This window comes from Medicago truncatula, chromosome 5 (assembly GCF_003473485.1).
Source record: "Medicago truncatula cultivar Jemalong A17 chromosome 5, MtrunA17r5.0-ANR, whole genome shotgun sequence".
In the NCBI taxonomy this organism is placed as follows: domain Eukaryota; kingdom Viridiplantae; phylum Streptophyta; class Magnoliopsida; order Fabales; family Fabaceae; genus Medicago; species Medicago truncatula.
In genome coordinates this window covers 24606559-24618823 of record NC_053046.1, presented here as the reverse complement: position 1 = coordinate 24618823, position 12265 = coordinate 24606559, and the positions used below count along the sequence as shown (strand labels likewise).

At 33.5% G+C, this 12265-nt stretch overlaps 2 protein-coding genes across 2 annotated transcripts; both read right to left on the bottom strand.

Annotated features, from left to right (window-relative positions):
* Positions 1-338: 338 nt before the first annotated feature.
* LOC11426925 (CTL-like protein DDB_G0274487) lies at positions 339-5903 on the bottom strand. The gene is made up of 7 exons (XM_003614455.4): positions 5394-5903; positions 4090-4550; positions 2412-2595; positions 2064-2288; positions 1847-1963; positions 1467-1700; positions 339-712 (listed from the first exon to the last, which is right to left on the bottom strand). The coding sequence occupies exons 1-7, from the start codon at positions 5436-5438 to the stop codon at positions 503-505; spliced, it is 1476 nt and encodes a 491-aa protein (XP_003614503.2). The 5' UTR covers positions 5439-5903; the 3' UTR covers positions 339-502.
* Positions 5904-7423: 1520 nt separating this feature from the next.
* On the bottom strand, positions 7424-11448 carry LOC11435900 (ATP-dependent Clp protease adapter protein CLPS1, chloroplastic). Its single transcript, XM_003614454.4, has 3 exons — positions 11289-11448; positions 8540-8690; positions 7424-7880 (listed from the first exon to the last, which is right to left on the bottom strand). The coding sequence occupies exons 1-3, from the start codon at positions 11344-11346 to the stop codon at positions 7619-7621; spliced, it is 471 nt and encodes a 156-aa protein (XP_003614502.1). The 5' UTR covers positions 11347-11448; the 3' UTR covers positions 7424-7618.
* Between the last annotated feature and the right edge of the window lie 817 nt (positions 11449-12265).

The following is a 12265-nucleotide window of genomic DNA, read 5'->3' as shown; positions in this document are numbered from 1 at the left end:
ACTCATTTGATATTGTGGCTAAAGGAAGGAGAGTAGCTTGGTTACACTAACATAATTTTTTTTAAGAGGCCAAAATCATGAAGCTCAAGGGGAACCATTATGATGGTCGTAGGTATAGTTGATATTCTAATATGGACGCAGTTACTCGTCGTAGCGTCCATATGAACCCAATGGGTGAGATTGTTTTATAGCAGCTGATTTTGTTAGCGTGTAATTTAAACTTCCTATTTCCAATTTATAGCCGAGATGCAAAACTGCGTGCTAGCTTTTTTTTACAATAAATGACCATATTTGATGCATCTTGTTAGCACACCCAATATAGCTCAAAGCTATTACCCTCATCATCAAACACATTTTCTTCTCCAACTTGTTGCAATATGAAAGTTACATACACTATAACACAGCACATAATGAAACTAAAAGATGTAAAGGATTGACATATATATCGTGGATAATTTAAGTGAACAGTTCTTGTACAATATCATTTAATGATTCCTCAAATTTAGGCATTTTCTGGTATACGAGAATCAAGGTGATCGTGGGTTAAAACTTCCCTTGCACGTGAGCTCCTATGTTGAAGTCGCTGGTGCAATGTCTCGGAAATCTGGTTGAAAAACTCATGGTCCCATCTCTGAATCAATAATGGGTCTTCCGCATAACAGATATATATGGATGTCACTGCACTTTCCACCACAACCATTGCCACTCCAACCTAAAAATTCACATGTCATGCCTATGTTCGGATGCATATTCAGCAATGCGAGTTGGAATCATCTTCATATTAAATCAAGATATAACACATACTTAATATGGATGATACATGCACCTAAGATGTGATGCGTATATGGAATTTGAGCTGGGCTTCTCTAAATTTAGGTATTAGGACTTCAGAGAGGAAAGCAAGAGTTTTACAAAAAATTATTTTAAATACCATGCACCTACAACGTAAAAATGTTTTACACATACATCGAACCATATCTCATTCTCACTGTAAAGGTTTTAGGAAGTAATATAATAAAATTGCATCAATGTAAGATATGGTTGTATAAAATCTTTACATTGTCAATAAATAGTCCTTAAACTCTATCTACTTTTAAAATTTTAATAATTTCTTTCAATTAATGGCCACATTGTCTAATTATTTAATCTAACCTCACTTTATACGAGCCAATTCCATGGATGGTAAACAACAAGGCAACAATGTTATGTTACCCACTAATAATCTATATCATATCTCTATCCAACTCATTAATCTTTAGGTCTTCCTCTGCCTCTAACGATTTCATTACCCTGCTTTTGATCTATTCTCCTTGCTACAAAATCTACATGTCTTGTCTACACATGACAAAACCACCCAAGTCGAGTTTCCACCATCTTTTCTACAATAGGCGCTACCCCAAAATCTCTCTCTATTGTTACTTGTTAGGATCAAAAGTAATAAAAAATCAAGGAGGTTGTAAACTTACCAATATCATGCCCATGAGCATAGATGTGGATCCAATCATAAAAGCTCTATCACTCCACTTCATCCATGCCCAAACACCGGAGCAAGTTCCAGTTATCAGCCCACCTAAAATGGTTCCCATTAACAGCACAGCACCTGAACAATCATACGCCACAAGTGCTTCAACTCCCGTTGATTGAAATAACTCCCAGGCATCTCTTGCAGAACGGTTAAAGCTTTTACCATAAACACCAATCTTCAAAGGACATGGGAGTGAAACATGCTAGTGTAAGTTTTCTGATTTCAATTTCCAAGACAGTGTAAACTAATAGCTAGACTAAAATAAAAAATCAGCAGTATCGCATAATTAAATATTGATTGTTGAGATGCACAATGGGCTACCTGGACATACGCATACTTGTTAAAGAACCTGACAAGAGTCTCCACAAGATGGAAAAGGAAATCAACACAGCAAAGCAAGCACTCATTCTTGCCTATCTTTGACCGGATTCCTCTTATCTGATACAAATCAAAATTTTGATGTGTACATGAGAAATGAATACGTAAAGGAAATTAATAACTTAAAATGACTCACAAAAAAGAAAATTGTAGTTAATACCTCCCATCGCAGTGTCCTAATAGCAGCTGTGAATAATGAGCCATAACAAATGCTGCCAAAAGATGTTGTTAAAGCATACTGTAAAGATTTCATTATGGAGTTAGTCGGAAGTGATGCAGCCTCGCAACCACCATGGATACTAACACGGATCAGTGACCCAGACACTATGACATGTACTGTATTACAAAGCACAGCACCTGTCCAAAATAAGCTTACAGAGAGGACCTGCATACATGCAAAATAGCAATAACCAATGAGATAAGCATATGCTAACACAATCTGCATCCGTATATAACCAACAAATCCAACAAGAACAGACAGAATGAAGAGCAAAACTTGCCAGCTCACCACAAGAAGCCACCAGCGTCCACCGTCGCCCATGCTTGAAGCTACAACACCAGCAGCTCCAAATGACCACAATGCCATCCATAAGAGCATGACAGCCATAAACGCATATGCGACTCTCATAACCTCTGGAAGATTCCATACCATCTTAACAGCCTTTTGAAGAACCAACATTGTAAATGGAAGTCTGGAAAACAAAAAACGACCAAAGGCACCAGAAATCAACTTAATGACCATAATAATTATATAAAGCGAATAGAAGGGAATGAAGGAAGCATACTATAATAATAAGAACAAAAGACAGCAGAAAGCTTCTAAAACAGAGAAAATTACAACACCGATCTGCCATAAAATTAAAGTATCCATGTCGCGAATTTTCTTAAAAGGTAAACAGCTGTTTGTATGCATCTCCATGGAACGGAGACAGTTAGGGTCTGTTTGGGAGTTCAGGAGGGGAGGGCTTTGGGAAAAGGGACAGAGGAAGTGGAAGGAAAGGAGGGCTTTGGGGAGTTTATTTTCCTTCATAAGTCAAAATCCTCCTAATTTGGGGGACTCCAAATATGTATTGTAGGAGAATTTTGGAGGGCTTGGATAGATTCTTTGAATTCTTTCCATGTTGTTATAATACTCTCAAAATTGAATGATTTTTATTCATAAGCATTCTCTTATCATTCTCTACCGAATTGCTCTATCAAATAAGGTGGAAGATTTCTATATCTTTCCCTCTCAACAAAGTCCACCCCTTCCTCCAAACTCCCAAATGAAACCTAAATTATTACCATAAACCTGATTGACGAAATGTGATATTTTAAATGAAATTTCTTACAGGACTAGTTTAGCAGACGACCAAATTTATATCTAAGTACAACATTAATTCCATTAGCTAACAACATAAAATGACCTACGTCCTCAAAGTAATTGAATCACTGAAAATAAGAGTTGTAATCCAGGCATTGTAAAAAGAAATAACAACAGATAATAAAACTTAACTCTTTTAAAGTAGAGTAAATTTGTCAACACTCAAGATCAATTTAATAAATCAATTCATGTATTGGGAACTCAGGGAAACATTTAAGATTCTCTCTGAAATACGCCTTGTCTACTTACATACGTACTTTTGAGACTGTTTGGAAGAGGTTGGAGAAACAACTTGTAACATATCCATAAGCTATTTCCAGTTAATTTCTATAAGCTATGCTTATACCTTCTATGGGGCCCATTTGGATTGGCTTATTTTTGAGCTTATGAAAAATAGGGTATGCAAATAAATAAGATTTGATGTTAATTTATAAGTTGCCACAGATGAAAAATTGTATTTTCATAAACTACATTTACAAACTTATAAATAATACAAAAAAACTCATTTATTTGCATAAGTTGTTTTGCATAAGCTCAAAATACGCCTTGTCCAAACGAGCCCATGATCTTTCACAAGTTATACGAAAACAATTTGAATTTATTTTTGTTACAGAAATAGAATATTCATAAACACTTTTATAAGATAAACATTTATGCTATAAGCGCTTAATTAAGTTGTTAATAGAAACAGGTTCTCACAACTCTTAAGGTAGTTTCAACTATTAACTTCACCAATGCTTAAAATAACATCAATTAGCAACAAGAAAACAACATCAAATCAAAGGCAGCATAAAATGTAGTCTAAGAAAGGCTAACTACTCACCTATCTATGACAGATATAATATACAAAAACTGCAGAGCTGCTCCAATAGCAAAAGCAACACCCCAGAAAAACTGGTGAGCCCAGAAACACAAAACACTGATCACAGCAAGATAAGTGGTAAGAATATGGACAGACACCTTCATCATCTGGATTGCGCGTGAACCCAACAGCAACAACCAACTCCATCCAAGAGCAGTTCCAACGCCGCCAGCGACAGCATAGAGCGGCCAGTAATCCTCTGTCAAACCAGCCTCATTCTCCATGAACCGGTATGTGTACTTATCAATGTCAAGCCTGTTCTTTTTCTTGAACCTGTTAACGCCAAGAATCACAAGGACAAAACCCACGCCAATCAATTGGATCACAAATAGTATTAACCAGAAGACATCATGCCAACGCCTTTTTTGGTCCATGTTCACCACTTCACTGATGTTGTTGTTGCCACTTTTTCTATACTTCTCCTGCATATTGTCAAAAATCCATATGATATACTCAGAATCTCAGATGCTAAGGCTCTGTTTGGCAAAAATAATGGATAGCTGATAAGCTAGTTTACCGCAAATGAGCTTAAAAGCTTATAGCGGATAAATTAGCCGATTGAATTTGCAACGTTTTGATAAAATTAGAGATTGAACTAGCTTATAAATATGAAATGACATAAAAACTTATGCTTAATTAATATTTAATTATTTTTTCAAGTAAAATGAGAGAGTATAATGAAGATAAAAAATGATAAGCTATATAAGCTAATTGAATTATTGTATGTTTGGTTTCACTTCTAGAGGGACAAAAATTGAGTCTTACATGTTTGCTGATTTTGCCTCCAAAATTGATTCTACTTGTTTTATGTGGGTGAATAAGAATTGATTGTTCTTGAAGCTGGGATTTGTAGCTTTTGATTATAGAATTGAATTTTATAAACAAATTTATAGTTTAACTCACTATTCAAGTAACCTTACATAAATGTATCCAATCATAAATCAATTTTTTTAGTCAGAATCAATTCACTAAAAATCCATTTTGTCGCTGCAGAACCAATATACACTTAGCTTATCAAAATAATCTACAAGTTAGTAAAATAAACACTACAAGTCTGATAAAAAAATGTCATCTTTTGACATATGAGAATGTTATCAAACAAGCTCAAAATATGGTATGACTAATCAAATCCTAAAAAAGAACACAAGTTCAAAGATACACCAATAGAAATAAAAAATGAAATGAAATAAAAAATCAAATTTTTATCATTGAAAAGATAAAAAAAAACTGTGGGTTTGTTTGTTTTGAAGTAATTAACTTAGTACCTGATTGTTGGTGGCAGTGGAAGAATCCATGATGGTAATTGTCATAAGATGTGAAAAAGCATTGCACAGCTTGTTAGGTTTGTACTATAGTTATTGAATGTGAAAAAAGAAAAAGGCCAAATGTTGTAACGAATAATAGTAAAAACAAAGAGAGAGTGATTGAAGAAAAGAACTAAAAGTGTCAACAACTAAGAATGTTAAGAGTTTAGGCAGAGAGAGATTCCTAAGTGCCACGCGCCATGATTGTAATGTTGCCATGCGCCATCTTGTGTTGTGTTGTGTTGTCATCAACTAACTTTAAAATGGGGTCACATTACTATCATTTCATCAACTACTAGTAGTGTTATGATATGATATGCTTAGTCGGTGGATTCATCATCATATGCTTTACCAAAACAAATTCTAGTAGTATGTATGCGGGTTCATGGTGAAGTATTTGTGACAAAATATGGTGAAATTATAACGATGACTCATGCTGCTAAAAGTAAAAGTTAATGGTCATGATCAAGATGGTAATCAATCAATAGTGTGCATGAGAGTTACTTCCTCCTGTCATATAGACAAAAGTTAACTTTTTAGTTTCATTTATTAAAGAGTTAATACTGTTTTTGATTCATGTAATATTAGCGAATTTCGGTTTTAGTCTTTATATAAAAAAAAAATTAGATTTTGTTCATGTAATTTCAAATTCTTCTCGTTTTGCTCCCTCATTTCACCACGTCAACAAAATCTGCATAAATTACGTCCCTGTAATTTCAGGTTCCTCCTACATTTGGTCCCTCTAATTTCATATTCATCCGCTTTTGGTCCCTCATTTCACGTATCACGCACACATATTCTTTTGACGTGGTGAAATGAGGGACCAAAAGTGGAAGAATATGAAATTACAGAGATATAATCTAAATTTTTTTTTTTACAGGGACTAAAATCGGAATTCGCTAATATTACAAGGACAAAAATCAGTATTAACCCTTCATTAAATGATGTATATATATATTCAGTGAATCTAAAAAGCTAACTTATGCTTATAACAGTGACCGAAGGGAGTAGTTGATACGACAACTTCTTTCTTTTACAAACATAGTGATTTCTAACGTATCTGAGGGAATTTAGATTATATGATCCAAAAAATTTAAACATTTTTTAAAAATCCTTCAATACACGTTAAAACATCTTCCACAACATATCATTTTTTGGATTTTATAATTTAAATAGGGTGCACGGAAAGGTTGAAAGATGGAATAATAAATTTTCCTTCTACAAATATGAGACCTCAAACAGAGATGTGATCGAATCCAACAAAACTAGGTCGAAAGAGTTACAAAATTTCCGAGTTGACTTAAGGAGTTCCATAATACACGTTACCACACTTTGTGATGTGTTAGGAACACTATCTTTTTCAAACTCTTTTTAACATTCATTCTTTTATCGAAAGAATTTTTCAAATCAAGTTTTAGAATCCACATGAATTTCAACCAATCAAAGACTAAGCATTAAAAAGAGAATGTTTTTAGCACTCGTACGTAAAGAGAGGCAGAGAGCTATGAACACTCCTCTTGTCACAAGGTTGTAGATAATCTGCTATTTTCATTCTATTAGAACATTATCTACGTTTGTTGTTGCTCATCCCTATCGGTGTAAACTTGGTCTCTAATGCACAAATGGTCGAAACCAAATAATAAAATCTCTCCATTAAAATTTCTCTATTTTTTTCTTTCAATTATCACATCTCAACCATCAAATATGAAAGAGGGCATCTGTTCAATGGTTGTGATTATAATTATTAATTGAAATTATATAATTTGTATCCATAATCCAATAGTCTGTGTACACCCTTGATGATCCAATTGGTATCAATTAAAGAGAAACAGATGAAGCTGAATATATAAGTTCCTTAAAACTCAATTCATTTGTTTCCCTTGATTATGTCAAATTGATACCAACTAGGTCACCATCTCATTTATCATAAGAGAGATGATCTTGTTCTTTCAAATGCAACATCAATCATCGTTATCATTTCAAATGACAAATCAAATAACCAGCTATAAAAGTTTTATTATATGTTATTCATTATTCATAATCATAGGTTGTTGTCTTCATCATAAGATAATCAAGTTCTGCACAAGTTATGTCTGTTTTTCTTTGTTTTTTTAAGGGGAAATTATGTACACCCGATATTTTTTATCTCACCCTTCAATAGCATTAAAGCCATTGAAAAGGTGTCATCAGCAACCATCACCTGCAGGTTCAATTGAACTGAGTAATCCATTGCCTCTAAGTTGCATACAATGATCTTCAGCGTCGGCTTGGGCACAGATGATCACCACTGACATTCCATTGTGGTGAGCTTCTTGCATGATGTTAACTGCATTATCAAGGGTCATTCCAGGGATCACCTTCATAAGTACTTGGACAACATACTCCCGTTTGTTGAAGTTGTCATTGTGCAATATTACACGATATGGCGGCGCTGTTTTCCGTGATTTCCTGCACATCTTAGAAATGCCAGAATCAAATATTTTCTTTTTTTCATTTTACTCTACAAAGACGAAAGTCGTAAAATTAACCAATCGGCACAATAGAACAACACGACATCTAAATCATTACAGTGGATCTCCAACTTCAATTTCATCGTTATGTTCTACGCTTAAACATCCTATCATATTTTCTAAAAGACTAACTAAATTATTTTGAAAAAAAAAAGTTTCAAAAGTAAATCTATTATCATTTCATCCCTGTGAGCTTAGCTCAGTTGGTAGGCATATTGCATATTATATACAAGATCGGGGTTCAAACCCCGGGCACTCCATTTCTCCACAATTTAATTGTGTGAGCTCTAGCCACTAGGCTACTTGACCAAAAAATAAAAAATCTATTATCATTTCTCTTCTTCCAAATCAAGTATTACTCGTTTTAGGCTGCCTTTTACTACATGTGATAACATACCTTAAATTATTATCACTAATAACTGGAGCCCATTGAAAATTATCATAAATTTCCCATTGCACAATAACAAATATCTTCAAATGTCAATGGTTAATATACTTAATGTAATAAGAATCACCTAATCACATTCAGAAAACCAAATATCCGTGATGTTTAGAAAATATTAAGTTGATTATCAGCAAACATAACTTTCTGCTTACTTCAAATCAAATTCAGATTCCCGGCCTGGGGTGGCTTTCTCAATAACTGGCTTTTCCAGGATTCCTCCCCCTTTACCAGATCCCTTTGTTAACACAGCCATGGGAACACAGAGATTGGAATATGGGCCTTTACAAAAAGAATATCTGTCCCCTGTAATGCAAATGTTGAAGAAGTATACATACTTAGACCACTCGACCATATGCATAGGATGAGAGAAGGTCTTGTGGAGACCAAAGAACAAATTTCAATCACAAACATAAATTGTGAAACAAATGCAATATAATAAACACAACCCAATATAACATTCATAGTAAGCATTAACAGGGAAGAGTTTTCCAAGTAATTAAGACAGTTGAGTTCATACACAAATGAATATGAAGGTTCGTGAAATACGTGAAGTGTACACAAGGATATTTTAGATATGCCAACTATCCTTTCAAACTTTGATAAATAATGTGAAAGATCATTTTACCTAGACGTAAGAATTTATTTACATGAGTGCAAAGGAGGTACAGTTATATATGATAGGCAAGGAGGAAAGTAGCCTTGTGAACAATTCGACTTATGCCAATAAAGCCACAAGCTCAACATCAGCAGATCTAAAAATTTCTTTTGATCATATTATCACCAATGCACTTGTCATCCAATTGAGTTTTTTTTTTTTTAATTTTGAAGTGATTAGTAACTAGTTTATTGCTAGTTTGTTAGCCTATAAAAAAGCTTGATATAATCACTTTGAAATCACTTCACTCATTCTAATACAATTTATATTTCCAGTCTTTGTAATGTTCTCTATTCCATGATTTCGATCAAGATTTTTGCGCTTGTTCTCCTATCCCTATTGGGGTATGATGGAAACGCTAATAATAAGAAGGGTACTATAGGAATACCAAAGATATGGAGAGTTTATAAAAGAAAAGATAAGAAGACTAGTGGCTGAAGTTACTAGTGAGGAGCCTTAGCAAACTATAGGGTGTCTTAAGTAGAAATATTTTAATAGTATTATTTAACAATGATCCTCTCTGAATAATATCTTGTAGAAAGATCTCATTCAGAGTTTATCCCTTAGAAGTAGGTTTATCTCTTTAGTAGTATTTACGTAGGAGTAATAATCTTTTAGAGGGATGACAGATTGAGTTTTCTGTTCAGGGCCAGAGTAGGATTCCTCTATGAGTTGTGTCGAAGCTTTGCTCTGGGAGTAGTTAGAGAATCTCTCTTTTCTACTATTTTACTATTTTCATTCATATCAATAAAGCACCCTATTTCATTCAATTCATACCTGTTCTCGCTCATTATTTTCTCTTGTTACGGTTGGTTATCGTTCAGATCTATTGGTTTCTACCAATTTTTATTAGTGTTCCCATCAGGGTAAGTCATAAAGACTAATCGCAACCACTCAGGCACTGTTGCCCTACGTGAAATAAAAAAATAAATAAAAAGAGTACGAAGCTCCAACACCAACTTCTTGTTTGCAAGATTTCAAGTCGGAATGGATATTCAAGAGCCATGTGATTCTTGAGGTTTGTGGTTGTGATTTGCCCTATGTTGGTTTTTTGCCAGATTTGAGCTTGTTGGTTAACACAATGTGGCATGTGAGTTTCATGGCTTACAAAATGCTTCATTTCGGCTCAATCAGCTATAGGGCTGTATGTATATATGCTTTTATTTGAAAAAGCAAAGTGCTTGGATTTTTCAGCCACTTTCTATATCATTCACATTTTCATGTGCATTGAGTACAGGGGTTGGTTCTCTTCGAAATTGCCGAGACCTTTGTTAGGTGGTTAAGTTGGTTTGCATTTATTAAGTAGTTAGAGATTGGTTAAGTTGGAAGTGTTGTGAACACCTTCCAGTTTGCGGGGAGTTCTTATATATATAATTAGAGATTGGTCATTGGTTTACATGTTCAATCATTGTATTTTCTCTCTTACAAGGCCTCTATCATCAAGTTTTGTCACACTTATTTATCATTTCTAACGCTCAGTTATTGATCAACAACAAAACGCTCAACTTGTTTTTAGCAAAACTAATAAAATTTCATTCGCCGCAAATTCTCAACATACTCAAAACTTCACTAAATAATTGACCATGGCAAAAACTGTGAGTGTGCGCGCGTGCAATTTATGGGTGTTTTACGCAAAAATTTGCTAAATAATCTTCTGAGCGGAACCTAACCGAAAACCAAAGAATTCTTAAACTCACTAGAACAGCTTGATACTAAAACATCAATTTACAATGGGTAAATAGTCATTTTGGTCCTTGAATATGCGAGACGCAGACGCTGTCATTATGGTTCCTAAATGTATACAATTGAAAATAAATCCCTAAATGTCTCTTTAGTTTTTAATTAAAGGGACTAAAAAAACACATTTGAGGACCAAAATGACTAACCCAAGACACACTCGAGGATTTGCTTGCACTTTCGATATATTCAAGGACTATAATGACAACACCTCACACATTCAGGGACTAAAATAGTTATTCACAGCCATATCTTATAAAATAGCACAACATTAATCTGGATTTGCTAAAACCACATGTGTAACTGGTTTTCCTAGTCTTTAACTGAAAATTAATCTGATCAATTAATTACACTTCCCTAAAGGTTTAAATTTAATCACTTGAACCAAATGTAAAATTAATTAACAATAAAATAACCCGGATAATAAGAATTAAACCCTGACTCCTATAAATGTAAAATTAATTTAAACAAGAGAGAAAGCGAAATCAGAGAGAGAGAGAGAGAGAGACCTGATATGAAGAGATGGTTGGGAGAGAGACCCATACTCCTACAAATCGCACTCTTCATCTCTGCACTCTTGTATCTTTGTATAATTGATTGATGTTCTGCGTTTTCTTCATTCACTCACTCACCTATAAATAAATGAGAATGGAGCAAAATAAATATTGGAAATTAGTTTTTTATTTTAAGAATATGGGAAATTGGAAAATTAGGATTGAAAATTGTTTTATTCCTCTTTAGTTTTTTTTTTTTTTTTTTTTTTTTTTTTTATAATTTTCACGTAAGATTGCGATAATTATATAAAAACAATTTAATTGTTTGGATAATGTGTATAGATTTAAATGACAATTATGAGTATTAATGTGTTTTTATAAAATATTTTTCTCTTATATTTACAAAGATTAGTTAAATAGCTGACTTATACTCCAACCGTTTTTAAATATAAACAAATTTTGACTATTAGGTTCATTCAATTAATGATGTATGCGGTCTATATTATAAACCACATACATCATTAATTTGAATGAACCTAAAAATCAAAATTTGTTTATATTTAAAAACCTATGGAGTACTAGTTATAGATTTTATTTGCTTATTTATGCGATTTTTTTTTATGTAGATATATAAGAAAGTTGATATGATAAAATTTTAAAAACTCATAACTATTTTTAAAATCAAAATTAATGTAGTATTTTTATTAAATAACTTTTTATTTTATATGATTTTTTTTTTTTTGAAGAGGCTAAAATGGAATATATTACCAAAAACAAGATGTTCTTCCTAGCAGAAGATGTACAAAGGAAGAACAATAGAGTCAATACAATATGTACAATCAAACAGAAAGAAAGCATCAAAGACCTATAAGCATGAAACAATACTAAGTAGTAGGGCTGGACAAAAAAATGCTAACCGGCCCAAACTGCGACCGTTCGGCCCAAAGAGTGTCGGTTCGGTTTACTCGGCGAACCGGTTAAGCGGGTGGAAG

Coding starts and splice junctions, on each gene's coding strand:
- LOC11426925 (XM_003614455.4), bottom strand. CDS start 5,438: ATGACAATTACCATCATGGATTCTTCCACTGCCACCAACAATCAG. Junction 2,289..2,411: donor GACGCTGGTGGCTTCTTGTG/GTGAGCTGGCAA, acceptor GCATGTATGCAG/GTCCTCTCTGTAAGCTTATT. Junction 713..1,466: donor TGCTCATGGGCATGATATTG/GTAAGTTTACAA, acceptor GTGAATTTTTAG/GTTGGAGTGGCAATGGTTGT.
- LOC11435900 (XM_003614454.4), bottom strand. CDS start 11,346: ATGAAGAGTGCGATTTGTAGGAGTATGGGTCTCTCTCCCAACCATCTC. Junction 8,691..11,288: donor CAACCATCTCTTCATATCAG/GTCTCTCTCTCT, acceptor TTTGCATTACAG/GGGACAGATATTCTTTTTGT. Junction 7,881..8,539: donor GAATCTGAATTTGATTTGAA/GTAAGCAGAAAG, acceptor TAAGATGTGCAG/GAAATCACGGAAAACAGCGC.